Source organism: Rhinichthys klamathensis, unplaced genomic scaffold (genome assembly GCF_029890125.1).
Source record: "Rhinichthys klamathensis goyatoka isolate OS25496 unplaced genomic scaffold, OSU_Roscu_1.1 h1tg000053l_1, whole genome shotgun sequence".
In the NCBI taxonomy this organism is placed as follows: domain Eukaryota; kingdom Metazoa; phylum Chordata; class Actinopteri; order Cypriniformes; family Leuciscidae; genus Rhinichthys; species Rhinichthys klamathensis.
This window is the reverse complement of record NW_026606598.1, coordinates 1,017,447-1,042,400: the sequence shown is the minus strand read 5'-3', so window position 1 is coordinate 1,042,400 and position 24,954 is coordinate 1,017,447. Positions and strand designations below refer to the sequence as shown.

The following is a 24,954-nucleotide window of genomic DNA, read 5'->3' as shown; positions in this document are numbered from 1 at the left end:
AGACACGTCAAGCGAAGATCAAAGGCTTTATTGGATGCATCACCGCGTCCAATGACACCGACCTTTCAGGCCTTTAATCCTGAGCTCGGTCTGAGGTGACTGTGTTGAATAATAAGCCAGTGATTAAAGTATGACAACTGAATAGTGTGAGTCCTAATCCAAAAGAGCCATGACATTATCCAAATATCACAAACTCAACCAGAGCTCATCTCTGACTTCTCTCACCTTGCATCAAAAGCAGAGTGGCTTAGTATGGAAATGCTCTAGAGTTTTCATGTTCAGAGTTCATGAGAATACTGCAATAAACTGTGTGCGCGGGAGAAATTAAGAGCCAACCACATAACGTCACCTGAACTGTATATTCCAACACAGTTTAGTTTAGTAATAACAAAGACTATATACTATATATATTTTGAATGGGGAATAAGTCCCGCCTACTAAATAAGAGCCAATCGCCGATTGGTAAAGTCATCGTGTCACTGCAGCTGCAGTTAGAAGCTCCGGTTCCAATAGAAACAGTCAGACATGAGCTTCCGCTATGCGCATTAGCTTAATCCAGCCTTAAAAATAAAGTTTTCGGTCATGATTCGAGCGTGTATAAACAACATTTATGAGACAGTTATTGTCAGATTTCATTGGTCATTTCAAATATGAAATTTATTCGTAAACTTGTGGAACAGTTTTGGAGAATTTGATGTTTCCCCATTCAAAGAGATAGAAGCTGCACTTGCATGCCCGAGAGGCGTTTCAAAGATGGGCGCCGAGTGAAATGACTTGTCTTTAAGGGACTTTGCTAATAATGACTTTGTGAATTTCTTCACTGAGAAAATCGAAAGCATCAGAAAAACTATTGTACAATCTTTGGCAGCGTTTTATGATTCAGCCTCATTATTGCCCCTTAAGAACAATTACAGTGCTTTTCAACTATCGGACAGGAAGAGCTAAATAAACTTATCATTGCATCTAAACCAACAACATGTTTATTAGATCAAATACCGACTAAATTACTGAAAGAGTTGTTACCTACAGCAGAAGAGCCTCTTCTCAATATTATTAATAAGCTTTTATCTCTAGGTCATGTCCCAAGACCCTTCAACCTGGCAGTAATTAAGCCTCTCATTAAGAAACATCAACTAAATCCAAATGAATTGTCAAATTACATACCCATTTCAAATCTTCCATTTATGTTTAAAATACTAGAAAAAGTTGTGTCTGCTCAATTGCAAAAAAAGATATTTATGAAAAAATTCAGTCAGGATTCAGGCCCCATCATAGCACAGAAACTGCGCTCGTTAAAATCACAAATGACTTACTTCTAGCTGCATCTTTTACTTGATCAACACTATAGATCATGACATACTCTCAAATGGATTACAAAATTAGACTGGTATTCAGGGACCGTCATTAAGATGGTTTACTTTAGATCATATCTGACCATTACCATTTTGCTTTTTTTAAACGAGGAATGATCCAAGTTAACGTCAGTAAATTATGAAGAGCCGTATGCACCCAGTAATAGGGGTCATCAAGATGACGTGAGTAGTACTAAATGTTGCTCAACTTAGAATAGAATAAAACTACTTTCTGAAAGCCACTAATAGCACTGGAGTTAATGGATCACTGGATCTAATGTACGAACATCAATTTAATAAACATATCTATCAAAACTACTATTAACCTCTTTAGTTCTAAAACATTTTTCTCCATATTGGCACTGTTAACTATCCTCACTACTGTTGGTTCATTAGGCTGTTACTGACCTGTAAGGGCATGGTTGTTACTTAAAAAGGAATAGTCATTGTGTCACAGACACACGAACACACACTCAGTCTGATGTGATTTAGGAGGACAGTGGCCTGAGCATCCAACTGTTCGCCTCCCTTCACCCACTACTCTAACACACTCAATCCCTCTCTTCTGTAAACACTCCAGACTTCTCCCCCTCTCTCAGATAAACACACTCTCTCTCCCTCATTCCATTAAACAAGCTTACGCACCAGATGAGCACTGTTTTCTTTTCCCTCTATCTCCACTTCAGAGAGAACATTCCCAGAGGCTTTCTAGGCCTCCGTATTCTTGTTCATTCAAAACTATTTCACTCCTTTCCTCTCTGTTTAAATGAAACACACAAAACAAACTCTCTCAAACATAACTGCACAGATGTGCTTGAATTCACACCTGCTATAGCACAGGAATCAGCAGCACTGCCAGAGAAGTTCATCGGATCAGCATCCCTCGTTCTGCACTCGACCAACAACAGAACTGTCAAAGAGCTGAAAAAGCTGAAAAGACCCATGCATGCACAATGAAAAAGATGCTTTGATTTCTTAGTTTTTAATGTCATTAAAATAAGTCTCTTATACTCACCAAAGCGGCATTTATTTGATCAAAAATATATTAAATAATGTGAAATATTAATATAATTTAAAATAACAGTCCGCTTTTAATTATATTTCCAAATGTAATTTATTTCTGATGGCAAAGCTGAATTTTCAGCATCATTACTCCAGTCTTCAATGTCACATGATCCTTCAGAAATCATTCTAATGTGCTGATTTGGTGCTGGAGTAACATTTAAATAAATTTAAATAGTTTCAATATTGTAATATAATTGATAAATTCATTAAAAAGTCATAATTTGTACAGTTTAGGCCATATCCATATTTTGCTCAAATCATTTAGATTTTTAAAAAATAATAATCACAAATGATTGATTTTAATAAAGAAATGATTTTTCAACACAGAAATATGCTTTGAAAGGTCTGTGGAAAATTTCCTTCAGGGGCTGATTTATGTCAACAAACAAAGCATTAGCAGATATAACAGAATGTGGTATTAAATATCACTGAATGTTTCAGGAATCAAATAACTTTTCTGCTGAACTGCTCAGAGAACAGTGTGGATTGAAAGATAGTTTGGTCCAAAACTAGAATCCAGTTCAAGTGTAAGAGGTTTATGAATGAAATCCATTACAGGATTATAACTACCATCAGCAGTTTTATTATTCTGCCAATTCAGATGCCCTAGAGAGAATGAGAACTATAAAGAAAGAAAGATAGAATAGGTCAGGCACACGAGGAGCAAGATCTTCCCAGTGGAAAATCTCTTAGCACTAACGCCATAAAAAAGCAAATGAAAGCAAATGAATTGGCGTCCACTGTAGCCCACAGATCAGCACAGTGGTCTTATGCTGTGTGGTCACATCAGACAGAAAGAGATCAGTCGAACACACACTGCTATTTCTTATTCTACAGAGCAGAAGAGATGGGCCAAAGCCAATTCAGAAACAATATAAGATCAGCTGCAAGTTAATTTAAAAATAAAGTGTTGAGTTGTACAACAGGGTACATGGTATCAAGCTGTAGGATGGACCGAATCAAGTGAAAAGAATTGAGCAGCTGCAGAGAGAAAACGATAGCTCTGTTTCTGCAAGCAGCTCAGCTCAACAGTGACTGCATGAGACCCTTCATGCATCTTTAAACAGCTGTCAATCACTTTGAGCACATTTACATCCGAGTCCCCTCTAAAAAGAGAGCAGCACCGACAAGCCCTCTACCTTCATATCATGATTTCATGAATGTAATCGAATGACAACGACGTGCTATATTCCATGCGTTAATGACCTGCAGGGTCTTTGTGAGTGAATGCATAACCAAAATTTAGACATTTAAACACTGCATTTCTTACTTTACAGACTATTGAATTAAATAGCAGTCTAAAACAGCAGACCGGTTGAAGGCCTTTTGAGTGTCTACAAATCTGCCAAATAATCTTCCACAGAAATTCAACAGCACATCCACCATCTAGTTCATCATCACTGAAACATGATCCATCAATATTCTAGCACAAGGCAATGAACGAAGAATAAAAATAAATAAATAAACTTTTCATAGAGGATGGCAGACCAATGAAGCTATAGCCTAAGATATTAGTATAACTAAATCAATGTTTGGCTTATGAATGAGAAATGCATAATTATGAAAGCCGTCTTTTACAAAAATGTTATTCTTGCATGCATGAGACCATGAGGATAAGCAATGATAGTGTCCAATTGTACACTGGGTCATTGACCGGATGCTGAATCACATGAGGGACTGTCTCTTTTTCAGTTGAGAATAAAAAAGACATTCTGTTGAACTATAAAAAGCAGTTAATAGAGAAGAAAAATCATATGGCAGTATGCAACAAATCCTTCTCTAAAGGCGTCTTTGCACAGCTGAGTTATAGCTGATCTGAGCAGCTCTGTATCTGCCTCAAATTCAGCTTAAAGAAACAATACCACATAAATGCATAGTAAAAATGCAGCTTTGACCCACATCAGCCCCTATAGTATCACTGACGGCTCTGATGCTGCTTTGTGTCTGTGTAAAATGATGCAGCTTTAAACTTTGTTGATTTTGTTATAAGATCAGCAATGCTTCAGCATAAGATTCAGCATTAAACGCTATAGACTTTCTGAATTATGTGTCAATTATGTGTTTTTATATTTATGAAGCAATTATTAGATATTTAAATTTGTTATATTCTTGACAAGTACATTCTGCTACTGGTGTGTCGCTAAAAAAAACTTTCTTCTCCCAGATGCCATTTAAATTGGACAGTTAAATGTGTTTGTGCCAGGAAAACTGCCCAGAAAATACTCACTGTCAGGCGAGTAATACTTTGTGCATTAATCTGAATAAACGCAGACATGTCCACATCTTTCTGGCACGCTTTCACATCACGTACCAGTAGCCTATCTCTCAGTCATATGCCCTTTAACAGAGTTTAATGGTTAACTTTTAATGAACTGGTCTTTGTCAGAAATATTTTACATTGTATGGCAAGCTATTCTCACATGTATTCCCAGAAATAAACTATTTATCGCTAAAAGCGATACATAAATCTATTTTTATGTCACTAGTGTAACTATTCACTTCCTACTACATTTCCAAATGTAGCTTTTTCCTATTCTGCTTTCTCTTGTAGTATACTTGCAACCATTTGCTAGCTCTGAATACTTTACTAGTCACATTACCAATACTTACAAGTGAGTATTACATTTTTTACTGGTAACAAATCCGGTGGAGATATGGTTCCGATATTGACTATTCTAAGTGCTCTTGGCACATATTTTAGTTTTGTATGTTTTACCATTTTTTTTTAGTTTTACCATTACTTGTTTCTTATAGTTACCAATATATATATATATATATTGGTATATACACATATCCCACAAATCCCAATAGTGATACACATATCCCAATAGTTTCTAGTGTATTAGAACTTTAGAGTCTGACTGTTACGAGTAACATTTTTATCTCAGCAGTTAATTGTTTTACTTAGTATTAGTGTATTAAAGAGCGCGCTAAAAACTCATTTGTTTTCATTAGCATTTGAAAATGTTTAGGAATTTGCTGTTTGTTGTTGTTTGGTATATGTTTTATTTGTTCTAAGTTTTTTATTATTTTATTTATTCTTTCTGTACAGCACTTTGGTTTCCACATTGTGGTGTTAAAAGTGCTTTATAAATAAAGTTTGAGTTGAGTTATATGAAATGACTAGTCAGACTGGTAGTTCAATCAAAAAACCTAACTAGCAAGAATAAAATAATAACAATTTGAATACCCAGTATTGTCTAATAAATAGTTATTAGTGTCTGTCCAAGTATTAGGAAGACTATAATACTAGTAAATATTTGAGTAGTTACAAAAAATAGAAAATAGTACTTGTCATTACTGACTAATTTAAAACTAGTAAAACAGAAAAGGGTGCAATTGGATTTCTTCCTAATAATTAAGCACTAGTAAAACAATTCTTTTTAAGGAATAAATGTTAAAGCGGCTTGCCATACCTTTCGTCTGTGTGAAATTATAATTTTCAGCTTTTACGTGTCGTCTATATGATGTTGTCTTCACTCAACAACATGTAAGAGACTTCATACTGATCTGTCGGAAAGAACTTCACTTTCGTGCGAAGCTCACCTTAAGGTACAGACGTGCATTATCGACAACAAATATCACAAAAAGAAAAAGTGTATAGTATCAAAGTGGTCTACTTACTGAAATGCTTTTCGTCACAAACCGTCCAAAAACGCAGGAAAGTCGGCTAGTAGTTACTGTAAAGCCGAGTAATGTGAGATGAGAAAGAGCAGAGGCGCAGAATGAACTCAGTCTTTGCTGAGCGTGCCCGCGCGCGAGCCTCGTCACTCGTCACAGGTAGATACTGTACGCCCTCCTGCGACACCATCTCACATACGCTCGAACAAACATATTGGGGGGAAAAACATTTGGGCTACCGCATTCCTTCGCTATCTATTGGACAAAGCACGCTTACACAATTATTATAATAAACAAAGAGCACTGTTAAAACATGCACACTGTGTTGAAGATGTTGTTGCAAAACAGATCAAAGAACATGATAGACTGATACTCACCACAAAATTGTGAATATCCATGAAAGAAGCATGCCTTCTTTTTTAAAATCATACGTGTTGCTCCGTGAACACCACCATTTGGAAGAGACGAACAATGCAAGACTATGATGTAAACACTTGTAAGACCAGGCTGGTCTTTAGTGTGAGTGGAAACACACAGACCCTCTTTTTTATCGGAAGTATTTATTTTCATAAAAAATAACCAAAGGATTTGATATCTTTTTAAGAAATACAGCCTTTTTAAATAATTAATCCTTATGATAAACATCACTGTGAATTTTTTCTTTTTTTGAGGAAGACTGGATTGCCAACAACAACAAATAATAAAAAATACACTATATCCACTATACCTAATGGGATGCTTAAACATCCAGAAACCTACAGAAAAGGTTGACAATGATTTAAGCCCTTGCTTTTGCTGTTATATTGTCTGGATAAAGATACCCCAGGTTTTTGGCAAACTAAAAAAATTAATGGAATAGATTACACAGCAGCATAAAGAGCAGATCCTAATAACTACCAGTGTGCACATTAACCTAATAGATGTTACGTTTCAACAAATGAAATATATGTAAATAAAAAATGTTTAAGGTCTCGTTTTCAGAGAAACCAGGGCCAAACATTTATTAATAGACCTTATTTCTTAAAAGAGATGAACCTTGTAAAAACAATATACTCAGAATATATATTATAAACAAGATGTAAACAACTATAAGCATCACGTGTCACTGAAAGACTATTCGTTAATGGAAAAATCCTTAAATAATGTGCATATGAATTGAGGGCAACAAAAGTGTGGTGTAAGATTCTAACATGACCTGAGAATGTTTCAACTATTCTTTCTCAAGACTCCTCCGAATCCAAATACATCCCCTCTCAAATCCCTTCCTCCATTCCCTCTTTCATCTCTAACAGCTCCTTATCTTTCTCTAACAAGTCCTCAAGCTCCTCTAATGCCTCATTGTTTTCTTCTACAGGTATATGCTTTCGGACTTCTTCATGAGGCTCTTCATCTTTAAGAAGCTCCTCCTCTCGTTTCATGAGATCATCGTCGTCGTCATTCTCTAAGTCTTCGTGACTTTCAAACAGTTTTTCATCGGATATTTCTTCCAACTTTGCATCACCTAGCTCCATCAGCTGTTGCTTTGGCTCTTCACTTTTCTCCTCTACATCGCTGATGTCCTCCACACAATTTTCATTGCCTCGTTCCATCTTCTCCTCACACTCTTTTGGCAAGTCCTCATCTCCCTTTTTGCTCTCAGCATCTTCGTCTGACTCTGTACTGCTCCACTCCGCGGTCAGAGTTTCTTCTGTACTCACTGAAGTGTCTTGTGCTTTGATGCAGGACTGGCCCTGAGGACTGCTGGGCACCTCATCCTCTGGTGGGGGCTTCCAATAATCATACAGCTTTCCCTATGAATTACACAAGAGATAATTCACACAAAAATGAAAATGCAGTCATTATTTACTCACCCTTAACTGTCGTCCCAAACCTGTATGACTTTCTTTCTTCCATGCAACACGGAAGGAAAACATTGGTAGAACATTCTGGCTTATTTTTTCCCATTCAATTAACAGTATGATAAAAGTAGTGCATATGAAAACTATATTCTTAGTGGCCATTCATACAGAAAGCGTTTTTGCGTTTAAAAAGCGAGATGCAAGGTTTAGAGACACGTTTTTAAAAGCTACTTTTTTTACTTGAATGCTACATTTTTAGGATGCAGTGTCATGAACAGGATGCTGTAAAAGACACCAACACAACAGTCAAACATATCTGTCAAGCACATGTTTGTATAGAAAAACAAACAAAAAGCAAAGCAGTGGAATTCAAAAACACGTTCTGCGTGTACAGCAGCTTTTCATCTGATGTCAAAGTTCAAGTTTTTCAAAGCCATCCAATAGCTTTGTATGATTTTCACTGAATATCTTGACATTAGCTTCACCATCAACCAGATTCTATTTATAAATAGCTTATAATTTGCGATCAACTGATTTATTGAACACACAGATTTTCATCTAATTCTGTTCCTCCCACAAAGCCATCATATTGTAAGAAAATAGAACAAAAGTCATATGGACCAATTTTATGATCATTTTTTGCTGCTTTTGCTAGTTTTTTTTTTTTTTTCAAGCTTGAAGAGCGACCAGGACATTCTTAAAAAAAATCTCCTTTTGTGTTATAGAAAAAATATAGTAATTAGGTTTAGGAAAAACATAAGGGTGAGTCAATAACAGGACTTCTATTTTAAGTGAACTATTCTTGGTAATGCATGACCATTAAAATGACATCACTGACACAACAAATTCCTCAATCGTCAAACAATGTCACTAATTCTTCCAGACTGACATTTTAGCTGAAGTCTCCTGCTGCTTGAATTATGAAAACACATGTGAGCAAAATGTTGCCTTCACAGCCAGCTAAAAGTAATAACAGCTTTCATCTGCATCAGTTGCCTGTATTCTTTCACATTACCTCCTGAGGCCTTGTTCGTCTGAGAAGCACCTGCCACTTTGTGTATATTCTTGCCACAAAGTCTTTCACCTACAGAAGACAAAAAAAAACAAAAAAACACTGCCAATAAAAATTTGAATTCCTTTGATATCAGCAGAATAAGGGATTCTCAGAGAACAGAATAAAGCTGCTCTTCACCTTGCTTCTGTACAGCATTTTCTCGCTCTCCCTTATGTCACACTTAATGTGCTTCTCCAGCTGAGAAGAAAGACTCCGCAGATCATTCTGGCAGTGAAAGAGGGCTAAAGTTAGTCCAATTAAGAAAACAGACAAGACTAAGACTAAGGCACAGTCAGATGTGCTTTACTTCATTTAAACAATATTGAGATAATAAATTAAGAGTCAAAACTATATGTTGGGATAATATTGCTGGCTATTTTAAGACTCCTAAATATTCAACTCTTGACATTCTATAGTCAAATATTTTTGTATAATGACATTTGCATAATAACACTGACAACCACTTTCCTACACTTTCAGTTCCATGTCTCCCGTAGCACTCCATCTCATCTTACAAAATCAAACAGTTTCAAATGAAATCAATATACTATATTATTTAGTAAGCAGCTGTGTAATAAGATAATGGACAGTCAGCCCCTTAAGGATGATACAAGATCAAACCAGTTCTGCTCACCCTGTCGGGTTTATTTCACCATAATGACCATCTAACTATACATTGTCTCTCATTTAATAATGTTAGTGCATTTATAAATGAAAATTATAATACATCATTATTCCTTGTCTTCATGTAGTGACCTTGATATTATTTAACAATTTTGACTGTATTACTGTTTTTAAACATGAAAAGAACAGGATTTTAATCATCCTGTTTTTTAACACAAGTACACTGTAGTGTGCGTCCTGTAAAAAAACAACCCGTTTATCTCTAATTACTTAGCAACAATTACTTTTGAAATGTTGGTTCATCTGTTTTATTTTTCATCTAGTAAAGCAATTTAAGAGAAAACATGCAAATATTGACATATACTGTATTGAATATTGTCAAAAGTCTGAAAATTAATAATTGAGACCGATCTTATTCAAGATGTAATGAGAAATGCTTTTTAAAAAAGAGACCTGGAAAGAAAGGCAGTAAATACACTCATGCATACTGAACCACACCCCTCCAAACATCCATTCTAGTCAGTAAAATCATCCCTCACTTCAATTCACACAACTCTTTTCTCTTTAGAGAGTAAAATAAGTTATATTCATAATTGGTCCCTGAGGGTGAGAGTGGTACCAGAAGACAGAGTAGGGCTGTGTCCACTGACAGGGTCTTTCTGTGACTGATTCATTAACACTGCTCCTTTATGAGTGCACTGTAAAATAAGGTTGGGGGGGGGATCTATTCACAGACGCATCACGATTCTTCTGGATCGATCCAGAAACAAAAATCTGATTTCTAAACCCATTATTAATAATTCTGATGGATGGAAAAGTATATTTAAAACCAAACATGAAAGCGGCACAACAACGAAAATTAAGATACATAGAGAACTGTTTTGGAATTGGATTTTATCTCCCTGAAATTGAATCAAATTGTGCAGATGGCTCCCTTACTATAAAATGGTATAAAAACAGAAATTGGACACTTACTCTCTGGGTTGAGGGTAAAAACTCAAAATTGGAGGCTTCATTTGTCAAAGTCAAAAGGCTGTAGCAGAGGTAATATGCCTGTATGAAAGAAGATCATTTATCAGCTTATTAAACTAAGTGGTTTCACTATATCACTCTTAGATATTAAAAAAGTAATGATCCAATAGCTCTCAGCCTTTAGATGACTTCCTGCTCACTTGTTGGTCTAGAGTGGCATCACAGTCCTCTGCTCTCCTTGCAGACCTGAGGACTTTCAGTAGGGATGAGGGACGCATTTGAGGTAGGAAAGGTTTCAGCTCAGATAGCTGGAAAAATACATTGTAAGAAACAAAGATGAGTCAATCTCATTACTTCAAAAATGAAAGAAGTTTGACAAAAGCATGGCCTGCCAAGTGTAGTTGGTGAATGATACATCTGCATAATTCCACCTATCACGAATCATTAAAGCATCTATAGACCATTTGGGTGTTTGGATCTATAGAGCAAAACTGTCTGAACATTGAAAAGCTGCTAATATTCGATGGATTATTCTCACCGTAAACTCTGTGCCTGAGAGTTTGTAAGTGCAGGTGTGATTCAATAGCTTTGAGATGATAGACACACTTAGGTGCCGTTTTAATTGCCTGTTGATGAAACAGTAGATGAAAAATTACAGAAAGCTCTTACAGTAAATGCTGATTCACCTAATTATCTCTATGGTCTACATTAAAAAGTCTACAAGTAGAATAAATATTCATTTTGCATTCACTCACTTTCCACGAGTGCTATCTGGCAGAAGATAAACGAGTCTCCTGAGGTTGTGATGATCATCTGACAAATCAGTCAGAATCTGGCAAGCTTTAGATATCTACACATTTAAAAAAGAGAGAGAAAGCGAGAATGTGAGAAAATGAACTGACACTTTTAAAAATCTGTCATCATTTTCTGTTTTAACTTTGAATATTCGGAACACAAAATAAGTACTGACTTTTATTAATTATATAATGACTGCATTTCAGGATCCAAAATGAAAATTGCTTGGAACGGCAGAGGGAGAGTAAATGATGACAGAATGTTTTATTTTTGGGATAACTGGTGAATTTTTAACACTGTTTCTGACCTGTACATCCCAGTTTGTGATGTTTTTGAGCAGATTCTGAAGCAGGAGGCTGAAGTCTCCAGTTGGTAGCAGCTGAAAATGAGTCTCCAGTCCAATTCTACACACCACCGCCAGAAGCAACAGCAGCTCCTCGTCAGTGTACGCTCTCGGACACAGCGCAGTACACAGAGAGAGGTACTGAACGGATAAAATAAAAATAATACAAACAATATTGATAATGACATTCCATTTAAAGCTATTTTAGCATTAAACAAACTGATGTTAAAACATTTCTTCAAATATTCAGCTTACCTTGAGAACACTCTCTAAATTATGCATTGGTAAAGTGGCACTGTCTTTCATGTCAGATATCACTCTGTCTTGGCTGGTGTCTTCTGGCTGAAAGGCCTCTCTGCCAAAACATACAAATCAGTTAAAAATGCAGACTTAGCATTATTATGAAGCTTTTTCTAATCGTGACTTATGTCTAATATTTGAAAGACCAAAACATAATAGTACTACAAAAGTTATAATGCTGCAGAAAGATAGAAAGGTATATAAAAAAAAAAACTCACAAAAAGTCTCCCTCATTAAAAGGGGGTTGAAGGGCCTCCAGAGGGAAGAGACTGATGAACGACGCCCCCATGTTCAGGAAAACCAGAGTGATGTCCCGTATAGAGGGTTCCCACACTTTGAAACTTTGGTTGTGGTGTTCAACTACAACACAACAGTCAAATTTACTACTTTATAACTTGTACAGGTATAGCACAGTTGGCCATTATGAGGTATTTTGAGCGTACCGATGTGTTGAGCAGCTGACAGAGCAATGTTTTGCAGGGACTGCAGGATCAATGAGGATATGACAGGGTTTGGGTGAACTGACATCATCTGGAAAAAAAAAAAACATAAATCTATACATAAATTTCCATCAGATAATTGCCAGTTAAAGTGCCTGTTGTTTATAATTATGAAAATTATACACTTTAGTTTAGGGTCCAATTCTCACTATTAACTAGTTGCTTATGAGCATGCATATTACTAGGATATTGGCTGTTTATTAGTACTTATAAAGCACATAATAATGCCTTATTTTGCATGATCATATTCTACATCCCTTAATCCACCCAATACCTAAACTTAACAACTACGTTATTAACTATTAATAAGCAGTAATTAGGAGTTTATTAAGGCAAAAGTTGTAGTGAATAGTGAGAATTGGACCCTAATCTAAAATGATCTGAATTCTATTAGATTGTATTTATTGAATTGATGTTGTATCTTTTGTAAGATACGAGTTGAGTCTGCAAATTTGAATGCATGTTGGAGTCCTACAAGCATAAGCTCTCAGGAAAGTAACCTGACTGTAATGTATACGTTTTGACAGGTTTAAACGTAAATGTCCTAAGGTTATGCAGGTTTCCCATGAGAGAATAGAAGCAGGCATTGACCAAACAAAATGAAACTCATTTTATAACTCAAGTCAGATGTATATCATGGGAACAGCATGCCCTAAAACTGCAATAAATATAACAATACAAAATGAAAGCTGCAAATAAATATATGACCTAATACAGCTTATAAAAAAAAAACTGATCAACAGATCAAAAAAAGCTCAAAAACATTTACACATTCTGCATACATGCAGACAAAACATACAGTGTCCCCAAAAAGTATTAGATTACAAAATATAAAGTAGCATTTTTAAGCGTAGTTTAAGTTTTTTTGGGCCACTATACATACTTCCAGATGTTACTGACTAAGCATACAGTGTTTTGTAGGACAGAAAATATGAGGAAAGAGGATGATTTTACCTGGAAAAGCCAGCGTGTAACCTCAGGCTGACAAGGGAAAGAAAAATAGGCTTTCCTCAACAAGCCAGCACTGATCAGAGACAACACATGTTCAGTACGGGCCCTATAGAAAAAGAATCAAAACATTCATATAGCAAGCAGAACTTAAGCCTCTCTTTCATTTTATTCCCTTTTCACACAAATAATAATAAATACTCATTCTTTGAGAAGTGAACACACTGACAAACTGATATTGAGTTTAACGGTGTCTGATTAGTAACAATGGCAAATTACAGATCTCAACAGAAGGAATAAATAAATTTGTTAATTTTCCGCATTTCAAAAATTAGCACATTTTGATATTTTTAACACCTTTTTAAATGGTATCATACAAGCAAGAGAAAACTGGATATGACTTGTGTTCGAGTAGTGTCAAATTATTGCCAGTCTTACTGAAGGAGGATTTGTTGTGATCTGTTGTGTGGAGTCACGCTAATCTTCCTCAGGTCCAGCGTCTGGTGGTTGAAGAGTCGACCAAACTTAGCAGGTGTGAATACTTCCTCTCCTGGGTGGATGTCCCTGATGGCACTTGAGGCGACCGAGAACTTTTGCAAAAATTCCCTAAAAATTCAACAAAAATTATTCACAGATTGATAATTATCCAAGAGGCTGACAATATTCTACATAACACTGCAGCATACATATTCAAACTATATTCATGCACATTTACACACACACACACCATATATACAGGTCCTTCTAAAAAAATTAGCATATTGTGATAAAGGTCATTATTTTCCATAATGTAATGATAAAAATTAAACTTTCATATATTTTAGATTCATTGCACACCAACTGAAATATTTCAGGTCTTTTATTGTTTTAATACTGATGATTTTGGCTTACAGCTCATGAAAACCCAAAATTCCTGTCTCAAAAAATTAGCATATCATGAAAAGGGTCTCTAAACGAGCTATTAACCTAATCATCTGAATCAACTAATTAACTCTAAACACCTGCAAAAGATTCCTGAGGCTTTTAAAAACTCCCAGCCTGTTTCATTACTCAAAACCGCAATCATGGGTAAGACTGCTGACCTGACCGCTGTCCAGAAGGCCATCATTGACACCCTCAAGCAAGAGGGTAAGACAGAAAGAAATTTCTGAACAAATAGGCTGTTCCCAGAGTGCTGTATCAAGGCACCTCAGTGGGAAGTCTGTGGGAAGGAAAAAGTGTGGCAAAAAACGCTGCACAACGAGAAGAGGTGACCGGACCCTGAGGAAGATTGTGGAGAAGGACCGATTCCAGACCTTGGGGGACCTGCGGAAGCAGTGGACTGAGTCTGGAGTAGAAACATCCAGAGCCACCGTGCACAGGCGTGTGCAGGAAATGGGCTACAGGTGCCGCATTCCCCAGGTCAAGCCACTTTTGAACCAGAAACAGCGGCAGAAGCGTCTGACCTGGGCTACAGAGAAGCAGCACTGGACTGTTGCTCAGTTTTGCATGTCATTCGGAAATCAAGGTGCCAGAGTCTGGAGGAAGACTGGGGAGAAGGAAATGCCAAAATGCCTGAAGTCCAGTGTCAAGTACCCACAGTCAGTGATGGTCTGGGGTGCCATGTCAGCTGCTGGTGTTGGTGCACTGTGTTTTATCAAGGGCAGGGTCAATGCAGCTAGCTATCAGGAGATTTTGGAGCACTTCATGCTTCCATCTGCTGAAAAGCTTTATGGAGATGAAGATTTCATTTTTCAGCACGACCTGGCACCTGCTCACAGTGCCAAAACCACTGGTAAATGGTTTACTGACCATGGTATTACTGTGCTCAATTGGCCTGCCAGCTCTCCTGACCTGAAACCCATAGAGAATCTGTGGGATATTGTGAAGAGAAAGTTGAGAGACGCAAGACCCAACACTCTGGATGAGCTTAAGGCCGCTATCGAAGCATCCTGGGCCTCCATAACACCTCAGCAGTGCCACAGGCTGATTGCCTCCATGCCACGCCGCATTGAAGCAGTCATTTCTGCAAGAGGATTCCCGACCAAGTATTGACTATTGAGTGCATAACTGAACATAATTATTTAAAGGTTGACTTTTTTTTTGTATTAAAAACACTTCTTTTATTGGTCGGATGAAATATGCTAATTTTTTGAGACAGGAATTTTGGGTTTTCTTGAGCTGTATGCCAAAATCATCAGTATTAAAACAATAAAAGACCTGAAATATTTCAGTTGGTGTGCAATGAATCTAAAATATATGAAAGTTTAATTTTTATCATTACATTATGGAAAATAATGAACTTTCACAATATGCTAATTTTTTGAGAAGGACCTGTATATATATATATATATATATATATATATATATATATACTCCAAATAAATTCCTTTAAATGAATGCCTTATCTACTGTAAAACATTTTTTTTAAAAAGATTAAATGATAAACCTTTTTTTTTTTTTGTCATTGCTAAACACTGGATTTGAAAAACAAATGGTGTGAATGAAGCCAGCCAGCCATTAACAAAATACCTTTGCTCAAGTGAGATGTCTTCCTCTTTATTTTCACTGTTCTCATCCTCATATAAATTCAGCAGATCCTCTTCACATGACTCAAGTAACTGTCTCTCCAACTCTTTTGACCTGTGTATTAAAATTTTAAAAAATTAAAAAGTGAGTCAAGTAATTAGACATTTATTAGGGTGAGACTGTAGGCTAAATGCAGCGTGCTTCGTCTTGACAAATTCTGTCATGGCATAATCACAGGTCTGTGAGACTGACGGTATGAATGAACAACATCTGTCGATTTTACACACCCAAAGTGTTACTGTCAGCCAGAATGCCTGACATCAATACAGCAAGAGTACTTGGAAGAATAAGTGAATTAGGACTATACTATTACATTGTCAGAAGAAAACAAATGTTGTGACTGGTGTTTGGGTAGTTTTCAGCACATTACTGGTGTTTCTAGGATTGGTTCTAATATTGTCTCGGTCACTCACAGGACAGGCTTGTCTGGACAGCTGCTTAAATTGTTCAAAGTCAAAAGAACCCACCTACGTCTCTATGATAGTATAGGCTCCCTAGACAAGATTTGAGTATCTCCTTTAATGTAAACTAATGAGATTTTTCTGTGGTCTTATTGTCTACCAGGCAAAAATCACAAGTTTGATGACTGCATTGTTGATTTGAGGTATAATTCATGTCCGTAGTCCAGAGTTATGCCAGTTTAATACTTAGACTTATGAGTTTTGAAAAGTCCCTCATTCTAAATACTAGCAATGTAAAGACATGTAAAGATAGTTCGTCAAAAATGAAAATTCTGACATCATTTACTCGCCCTCATGTTGTTCCTACCCATGAGACTTAAAATTCATCTTCAGAACACAAATAAAGATATTTTTAACAAAACCTGAGATTTTAGTCCCTCCATTAAAAATCAACTCCACAAAAACTGACACTTCAAAAAGTTTATAGAGTTTGTAAAATAAATCCATATGTTGTTTAAACCAACACACATACATGTAGAGCACATCAAATTTGGTAAACATGCTTACTTGATAAGGTTTTTTCTTTGTGTATCATGCAAGTAGGTTTGAGCTTCAGTTTACCATATTTGATGTGCTCCATGTAAGGCCCTGTTTAAACCTGGTATTAAGAAACGTTTTTGTCAATCGGATCACAAGTGGGCGATGCTAAATACATGTGTAAACGGGGTCTAAAACATTTTGAGCTAGTCCACTTTCGACCTCTTCCAGAGACAGTCGAAAAACGCATTTGACCGGATTGCTTTCATAGTGTAAACCGTCATGTGGTCAAATGCGTTCGAACAACCACAAAAGACCGCCTACTGACGTAATGCGTAAACATTATGGGAAGCGCACTAGCCAAACAGGATTTAAACTTTGTCAGCTGAAGACCTAAGTTTGGTTTGAAGACGAAAAATGTACCAAGCACAATGTTCTCTCACCATTCCTGTTTTCTAACACACTCACCGCATTAGGTGTGGTTTTGTAGCTATCGGAGCAGAAACTAAATCTGCTGTTCTTCCGGGTGTTTTTCTGCCGCGTTTATCTGTAAATTATGCAAGCTTATTTTGTCCATTAGATCGAAATATCTGAAAAGGCACATACATTTACCTACCCATAGACCCTCCCCTCAAAGAAATCAGGATAGAAGTGGTCAAACGTGGACAAAAGAGATGGATTAAAACACCAGGAGTAAACGGGTATGCGTCTCCCTCGTCTACTTGTGATCTGATCAACCAAAACAAATCTTAATACCAGGTGTAAACAGGACCCAAGTGTGCTGAGCAATGTTTATGTGTGAATAAAGGTCTAAATTAAATCTGTTCATCATATAAAGTGGCCGTGTCTCTTCTGAAGATTTTTATTAAACTGCTCGATTTATATGGATTTCTTTTATGATGTCTTTATGAACTTTGTCTTTATGTTTGGTGGAATGGACTTTCAATATAAGGAGAAATATAAGGTTTTGACTAAAAATAGATTCATTTGTGTTTTAAAGATGAATGAAAGTCTTTGGGTTTGGAACGACATGAAAGCGAGTAAATGACACAATTCACATTTTAGGTGAACTATCCTTTTAATAGCAATGCTTGCCTCAGTAAACACCACTGGCATCAACATTGATAGTTTGACCTCTCAATCATTGAAATTCAAAGCACTACAGCAATCCAAGGGCTGCCAAGCTCAAAATAAGACACACTGGGAATAAGTTTAGGGGGAAAACAAAAAACAAATCAGGTTTTCAAACCAACCTCTGATATTGTTCCTTCTCTTGCAGCATCTGCTCCAGTGTATTTATATAACTAACGGCTTTGGTTTTCACTGCCTCAGGCTAATACAGATGGAGGGAGAAAAAAATAAAAAAATTTAGAAGATCAGCCATGTCAAAGATTGATTAATGGCACATGAGGTCATTATGTGTTTTTCTGAATATTCTTAGACTTACTGCAGCTTTTTTGACCGGTGTGTTGGGCTCTGAGAAAGCATCTTTTTCGGGAGTTACCGGCACACGGACACTCCAGTCCAGGATGTCCCGCAGGGATGGCAGCTGCTCATCTTCATGACTACTGCTACTGCTGCTCAGGCTGATAGCACAGCTTTCTCTCAACTCATCGCCCGAGTCGTCTCCCAGCTCAATATCTAAGGGATCTTTCCACAGGGGGGAGCACTTCTGTTCTCTTGATCCTTCTACTTTCACCGACGCAGCTGGGCCAGGCATGATAGCCTTGGGGCTGCGTGACTGCTCCACTTTCAACAGTGTTCTTTCATCCGGTTCCATCTTACATGAACTGGCTTGCTCCGCAAAGCTGGGTGATCTTAGATCAGTCTGATGGGGGGATGAACGAATTTGAACACCCTCCTCATGGCTGGACGAGGGGCTTGTGTGTGTGGAGACAGTACAAATTTCTCTCTCACCATTTGTTTTTTTGTTATGAGTTTTGGGCGATGAAAAGCAATAGTCTGGAGTAAAGAGGGTATCGATGTTATCGAACGCCGTGCTTGACTTTGGAGAGACTTTGCGTAAATGCGGTTGGCTGGGTGGAGTTTTGAGATTTTTAGGCATAACATCTTTAGGCTCTGCAGTTGTGGGTGATTTAGTGAGTTGAAATGAGTGAAGTTTGTCACTTCCCATGTTTGAGTCCTTAAAAAGCTGCTTGGGGATGGTGGATGAAGGTCTTGGTCTGTTGTTGGTGTTTGATGCGGAAGGCAGCTTTGTAGGGGACTGTTTCTCATTTATAGTTATCACTAAGTCATTGCTGGACTTCACAAAAGCACGTCTGACAAATTTTACAGGTGAGGTTACAATGGAAGAGCTGGGGGTGGGTTGGAAATCAACACATGGCCGTTTAACTTCCTTCTCACTGTCTGTACTACCCTCTCTTTTTCTCTTGGCAGTTAAGGACAGCCTGCCCTCTGTTGGCAAAAAGGGGTAATTGACAATGAACCAGTTTAGTTTGAAAAGTTATCAAATAAACAGCTGGGCAGTATCAGTAATATAACAAAGGGTAATAATCCTTACCTGGACTAGTCTTCTGTTGAGAGGTGCTCAATTCCTGTAACACAACCAAACAGGGGGAAACAGTATCAGTTCAGTATAGTTTTATTTAATGCCATTTCAACATCTGTGGCTATCTTCATGAACTGTACCTTCTCTAAGGACATGTTGCTACAATGGGAGGTTTTGTGGTCTATTTTCTCATGAGGTTGGTGAACAGAGGTTTTGGGTCTCTGCTGGAATGAGCAGGAATTATGGCTCTCAGGATTTTGCCTGTAGTGAGATGGCTGAGGAAGAGTATGTCTCCGATCCTTCACAGCTGACTGAAACAAACTTCCTCCAACCTGAACACAAAACATCAGAGCATTAATGTTCATGAAGTTAGAATCCAGTAAGCAGACAAGCTATAAAAATGACTACAATAACCAAATCCATTTTTTTAGACAAATTAATTTCCAGTACATTGGCCTTTCCAGTCAATTGTTGATGACTAGAAAAGACATTTTAAAATAAAAAGAATCATTCTGAACCATTTTGACTGATTCACTAAAAAAAAAACATTATCTTACAATAACAATTTGCTCAGAAATTGGACAAGTTTTATCATACATAATAGCAAGATAAATAGCCAATTAAATATTTTAGATCTGATCATAAATACAATAAAAATTCACAGCAAATAAAATTGCCATGATTTTTAAGATTTATTAATTTCCATCACTTTTACATCTTGGAAAACCCTATTTTAAAATTCCATAATATTTCCACGTTTTACTTGAGCGTGAGAGCCCTGAATATATTTCAAGAGTATTCATTGGTGCAGAGAACCATAAATTATTAAATTATTGAAATATTAACTTAAATTCTACAGAGGTACTTCAATTGTTTATTTATTAATTAAAAAAAAAAGTATTAATTTGTTTGGTTTTCCAGGATGTAAAAGTGATGGAAATTAATACAAATTTTAAAGTCATGGCAACCGTTTTTACAGTGATTTTTTTATTATTATTATTTATGCTCATCTCTAAAATATTCCATTAGCTATAGCTTGCGATTGTGTAGAATAAAACCTTTAGGTCAAAAGTGTTGAGCTGACAAATGTTTGGGAATCCCTGCATAAAAAACATTGTTAGAAATATAGATAACTTAAAAATGCATTAAGAAGAAATTAATAGTTGCATTTACCCTCAGGTTTTCATTCAGCTCTTTACTGAGAGCAAAAGAAAGTTCTCTGTCTCTGTTGTAAGTACTGTTCCTTCGCAGATTGTCCTTTTTAACCGTGGGATTAAGAGAGACATTCTTACTGTTGCCATGGTTTGGTTGTAGTTTTTTCAGAACAACTTTGCAATTCAGAATACCATCCTGTTCTGTTCGCTTGTTGGAGGCTTTGAGTGCAGCTGAAGTGGACTTGTCCCTCTGCTCCAGCTCAGGGTTTTCGGTGGGTGGGATGCATTTAGGCGGTGGGATGCATTTAGGCAGTGAGATCAGGAGTTTTGGAGACTTCTCAGAAGGTTCAAGACATGGACCACCTGACACAGGATGAAACGTGGCATCTAAATTGTTGCGTCGTGGTATACCAAGTGGAATAATTTCTTTTACTATAAAATAAAATAAAAACACACTGTCAGACATTCAGACAAAAAAGTGCAAAAGCAACCCCTTCATATCAACATGGAAGATGTTTTAAATGTCAGAGCCTTAAAGGTGATGATACACAGGGCAACTTTTTGAGCAATGTTGCTGGGTAATCTTGCCGAGTGATTGTTGCTTGGGCACTTTCTCGTTGAAAATAGGCAATGAATTTCTATCTGGATAATTTAGATCGGTCGTGGGCCCTGTGTCTCATCTGGTTGCCCGTTGACGGCAACATTGCCCATCAATATTGCTCAAAAAGTTGCCCTGTGTATCATCACCTTAAGATTGTTAGCTGGCACAAATCAGACAGGCAAATATTAAAGAGCATTAACATCATGACAGTTGGCTGGAATACACTACACAACTTTTTCTAAAAAAAAAATATATTTGCAGTCTGGAGGAGTCGGCGATAGATGCAGAAAGTCAAAGTCTATGCAGATTTTGGGTAGTCCAAGTTGAAAGCGTGCAGAAAATCATGTAGTGTATGATGGGCACAGACTCAAATTTTAAGCTTATTCAGAATACGATTCCATCCAGTCGAAGGATATCAAAAAAAATTTATATTTTGAGCCGATTAAAGAACAAATTTTAATTTCATTTGTCACATGTTTCTGTGCAAATTCGTTGCGTTCAGAACGACTTGAATGTCTGGTAGTGTGTGATTGCCCTTTGTTCAGTGTATGATGCCCAGTTTTTTCTATTACAAAGCTGAAAGTGTATGAAGCCTGGTGTTTTTAAGTGCCCCTATTATGCCTTTTCGACATGACCTAGCATGTAGTGTGTAATATAACCATTTGTGAATGTAAAAGGTCTGCAGATTTCTGGGGTGGCTATGCGAGACTAGGTTTAGAGAGACTGTATCCTTGATTGAACCATTTCAGACACTGTGAGATAAGAAGTGATGCTGCGATGTATATGAGAAAATTGACTTTGGATGCACAGAAATCTATTGTAGGAGACCTCCAAAACAAAATTAGGAACCTTTAAAATAGCATATAGGGTCACTTTAAAATCAGTTCCAATAATCATGTAGTGTATTCCAGGGTTCTGTCAACAAAATAGTGGAAAAAAATCTGCAAGCCAATCCATTCAACATTACCATTATACCCACCACAGCAGTAAAGCCCACAAGCAGACCAACAATGCAGATCAACAGCGGCCCAATACTCCAAGCATCCCTGTACAATATATACCACACTCGTGATCTATCTCACCCATAGAGGTAATGTGCTTCTTGAGGAAACTTGACATTTTATACAGATGAAAAACAGACAGACAGGTGTCTTTAAAAGTCTTCTGAGTGATCTGTACAAAGTAAGAAGTATCAAGTGTTAGTAGACTTAGACGCGTGCATGCAAAAACTATCATTTGTTTAGACAACCAAATCCTGTTTTGTGAAGTCTGTGCCATTACACCACAGTGCATAGTACAGCATCTCTACAGTAATAGATGAAAGAGTTTACATTTAACAGACCTGTTACATGCTTCCAGTTTTCTATCAGGTGGGCGTGTGTCTGCAAACAGAAAGGCAAATGAGGAAACTTTAGCCGCTGGTACTGGTGTAAAAAAAGGAAAAACTTTTAGCGCATCACTCTCATTTGTGTTGACTTTCACTATTTGTACATTGTAGCGTGAATGGGCGGGAACAGAACAGCTAACTTAGTTATGCTAGTCAGGTCTTGAGAAACAAAAGTACTGGCAACAGTTCGGCGTCAGTTCAAGTCTTCGACCTAGGTTGTTTTAACCGAAGTGTTTGATGTTTTATGAAAAAACCATAAACAAACAATTTCACAAAAATGCAACCGTAAGTTGGAAGACGCTACTTACCATTATGCTCCAGCACGAAGCGTGACACACAGGCAAACGAAAACAATTGTCTGATAAAACACTAACTTTATAAAAGAGCGTCTAGTTATGCAAGTTATACATGATAATACATTTTGCAAGTACATTTGTAAACCACACAGTACTAGCTGTCAAACACCGAGAGTGACGCTGACCGTACACGGCAGTTCAGTTCTGAAAAAGAATAAAATGTATTTAAAACATTACAAAATAAATTGTATGCGATGCGTACCAGCCCTTGTGGAAGTCTATTTGATACACTCCATAACCATGATGAAAGGTCTGTTTTGTGTGTCGGGAGCCGCCATCTGTAGGTAGGAGGAGCGATGCATGATGTAGTTCACGGAAACGGCCACTAGAGGGCGCTAAGATCGAGCGCCAAAATAAAAAAACAGTGCAGCAGACAGTAAAGCTACCTTTATTTCCGCAGCAAAAAAATATTTTAGATTAAAAAATATTATATAGATATATAGATATATAGATATAGGCCTATATATACTTAAAGAGTTAAATTCTTAGAATGCTCCAAAATATCACTGGAAATTATATAATATAGATTAGCCTTTATTTAGCTATTAGGATATTTCTTTTTCTTCTTTTTTTGCAGCAAATTTTACTGGTAATAAGCTTACACTTTCAAGAAAAGTGATGGTTATGCAAAAACCACTGAGTAACTGCAAAACCAGCTGTTCCCAGAAAGTGTTATTGTTAAGCATGCCTAAACAAGAGATGTGAATATAGCAGAAATCATGTGACATATAGCTTCATGGAGTCATTTAACACCTCACTAGTAGCATAAACATGAATACAAACATGAGTCTTCTGTGTCAACCCTGTAAAACCTGACATATGCCTATAAATAATAGTCAGGAAAAAAGTTTAAATGGAACTTAAATCTTTAGACAAATATTATAAAAGCCTATGTCTTTTATGTTTATCAGGTTTTTATGGCCCATATGTTACAGTGAGGAAAAGGACCTCACTGGAGGATGAAAAACACATTTTATTCAGAGCTGCAAACTAAGCAAAATTTAGTGCAGCTGTTGTTTTAATTGGCCTAAAAAATGAAGATGAAATTCTGATAGCTTTAATGTAAATCAGTGAGAATTTTAAAACAGTTTAGCAGGCTACTTAGCCTACATAAAATGCATGTAAATATAAGTTTTACCTCTATATCTTTCAATAATCATCATAATGATATTGCAATGCTTTTTATGATCAAAGCTACAGCTACTTTAAATTGTGGTGGCAAAACATATAATGCAATGAAAAACAATGATGATTGAGATTAACATCCCTCAAAAGCCTGTTGTATTATATTTGACATACATTTTAACATGATATTAAAAAAAATTGCTATTAATCAGAAAAATCTTGCGTTATTCGTTATTTTTAGCCTAATTAGTAAGCTATTAAAATAGTCTATGTCGACCAGAAGGCATGTAGAAGTTGTGTGCAACAAAGTTTTGATCATGTTGATAATTTAGAGGTCTTAGAAATCCATGTAACAAATATGACAGGCTTTGGCAAGCCGTTTTAACTTTTATTCATTTCCAGGATATGAATCCTTGATATCAACAATTACATTTTCACTAGTTAAAATGATAATTATTGATATCAGGAATAATATTTCTACTAGTAACAATGGCAATTTTGGATATCAGGAATTACATTTTCACTATAACAATGCTAATTCTTGATATCAACATTTACATTTTCACTATAGTTAAAATGATAATTCTTGATATCAACAATTGAATTTCAACTAGTTAAAACTATAATTCTTGATATCTGTAATTGTATTTTCACTAGTGAAATGTCACCATAGGCTGCCATTCAAAATCAATTCTTGATATCAACAATTGATTTCTTACTAGTTGAAATTCCAATTTCACATGTCAGAAATACAATTCTTATAAAAACCTTTATTTTTGATATCAAGAATAAATTGACACTAGTTGAAATGTCTATTCTTGATATCAACAATTCACTAGTGACAATGTTAATTTCTGATATCATGAATGTGATTGTTACTAGTAAGAAAGTCATTTTAAATATC

General features: G+C 36.5%; 1 protein-coding gene across 1 annotated transcript; it reads right to left on the bottom strand.

Moving 5' to 3' along the window:
* Window positions 1–6,581: 6,581 nt before the first annotated feature.
* On the bottom strand, window positions 6,582–23,235 carry slf2 (SMC5-SMC6 complex localization factor 2). The gene is made up of 22 exons (XM_056248046.1): window positions 23,128–23,235; window positions 22,525–22,564; window positions 22,265–22,355; window positions 20,601–21,013; window positions 19,568–19,759; window positions 19,440–19,473; window positions 18,366–19,333; window positions 18,172–18,251; window positions 15,924–16,034; window positions 13,851–14,018; window positions 13,419–13,521; window positions 12,408–12,495; window positions 12,183–12,324; window positions 11,920–12,019; window positions 11,629–11,805; window positions 11,282–11,376; window positions 11,065–11,152; window positions 10,727–10,834; window positions 10,530–10,607; window positions 9,069–9,155; window positions 8,892–8,960; window positions 6,582–7,828 (listed from the first exon to the last, which is right to left on the bottom strand). Exons 3-22 carry the CDS (start codon window positions 22,299–22,301, stop codon window positions 7,292–7,294), a joined length of 3,675 nt encoding a protein of 1,224 aa, XP_056104021.1. The 5' UTR covers window positions 22,302–22,355; window positions 22,525–22,564; window positions 23,128–23,235; the 3' UTR covers window positions 6,582–7,291.
* Window positions 23,236–24,954: the final 1,719 nt, after the last annotated feature.

Excerpts from the sequence above, each read along its gene's own strand:
- slf2 (XM_056248046.1), bottom strand. The coding sequence starts at position 22,301 with ATGTCAAGTTTCCTCAAGAAGCACATTACCTCTATGG. Across the intron at positions 19,760-20,600 it reads AGCTGAATGAAAACCTGAGG|GTTGGAGGAAGTTTGTTTCA; the intron begins GTAAATGCAACT and ends TTTTGTGTTCAG. Across the intron at positions 7,829-8,891 it reads GACGAACAAGGCCTCAGGAG|GGAAAGCTGTATGATTATTG; the intron begins GTAATGTGAAAG and ends TGTAATTCATAG.